Source organism: Penaeus monodon, chromosome 27, assembly GCF_015228065.2.
Source record: "Penaeus monodon isolate SGIC_2016 chromosome 27, NSTDA_Pmon_1, whole genome shotgun sequence".
Classification (NCBI taxonomy): Eukaryota; Metazoa; Arthropoda; class Malacostraca; order Decapoda; family Penaeidae; genus Penaeus; species Penaeus monodon.
The window spans coordinates 29,367,522-29,368,439 of NC_051412.1; the positions used below are offsets into that span (position 1 = coordinate 29,367,522).

At 37.6% G+C, this 918-nt stretch overlaps 1 protein-coding gene across 1 annotated transcript in view; it reads left to right on the top strand.

Moving 5' to 3' along the window:
* LOC119590483 (mitochondrial-processing peptidase subunit alpha-like) overlaps window positions 1-918 on the top strand; it is a 10,562-nt gene that overhangs the window by 7,252 nt on the left and 2,392 nt on the right. Inside the window, 3 exon segments of the mRNA XM_037939139.1 lie at window positions 239-415; window positions 418-452; window positions 705-887. Coding sequence (XP_037795067.1) covers window positions 239-415; window positions 418-452; window positions 705-887 — 395 coding nt within the window.

Genomic DNA, 918 nt, shown 5'->3' on the forward strand with positions numbered 1-918 from the left:
CTAGTAGCAAATGTGCCGAATTAAGATTAAGATATCAAATATACTGTTTTGTTTTTTTTCATATAAAAATAAGAATATATTAGGAGATACCAGGTAGTTAAAATTATATCAGTAATAGTTTTAAAAGATATTAAAGGCTTATTCTGAGCTGACACCTAACAGTAATGGAAACGTTTCCGTAAAAAAGGAAAAATCAAATCAAATATTGTCATGCTGACCTTCATGTTTTTCCTGTCATATTTTTTTTTGTTACAGGAAGATGCAGATCTCTCGGATGTATCCCTGGGCCCAAACCCTCTGCCAGAATTAGCACACTTGGTAATTGGCTTAGAGTCTGTTGGCCACCAGCACAAAGACTTTGTTACGTGCTGTGTCTTGAACATGATGATGGGAGGAGGTGGAAGCTTCAGTGCAGGTGTCCTGGCAAGGGCATGTACACACGTCTAGACAATGTTCTTATAGGTTGATATCATGTTGTTGCATTTATTGGAAAGGTTTCTCCTTAATTGTCTCTCAGTTGTTCATTGATTTATTTACTATTTTCATTATTGTTATTACCTTTTTTGATTTAGTGCAAATACTAAACGTTTGTCAAACTAAAGTTTATAAATAACCATTGAGGAATTCCATGTTTACATTGCTCGCTTATTTGGTGGAAAGAATTGAATTTGACTTGCTTTATGTTTCTTTAAATCGGATTTCAGTATGGTTATGCTTTCAGATACCACTGGATGCACAATGCGACTGCATACAACCATGCATACAGTGACAGTGGTCTCTTCTGTATCCACGCCTCAGCCCACCCCTCTCACCTTGGAGAACTCACACAGGTGTTGACCCGTGAGTTTGCTGCAATGGCAGGACATGTCGGGAAGGAGGAACTACAGGTAAGAGAATTGGCAGGTATTATGGATAGAA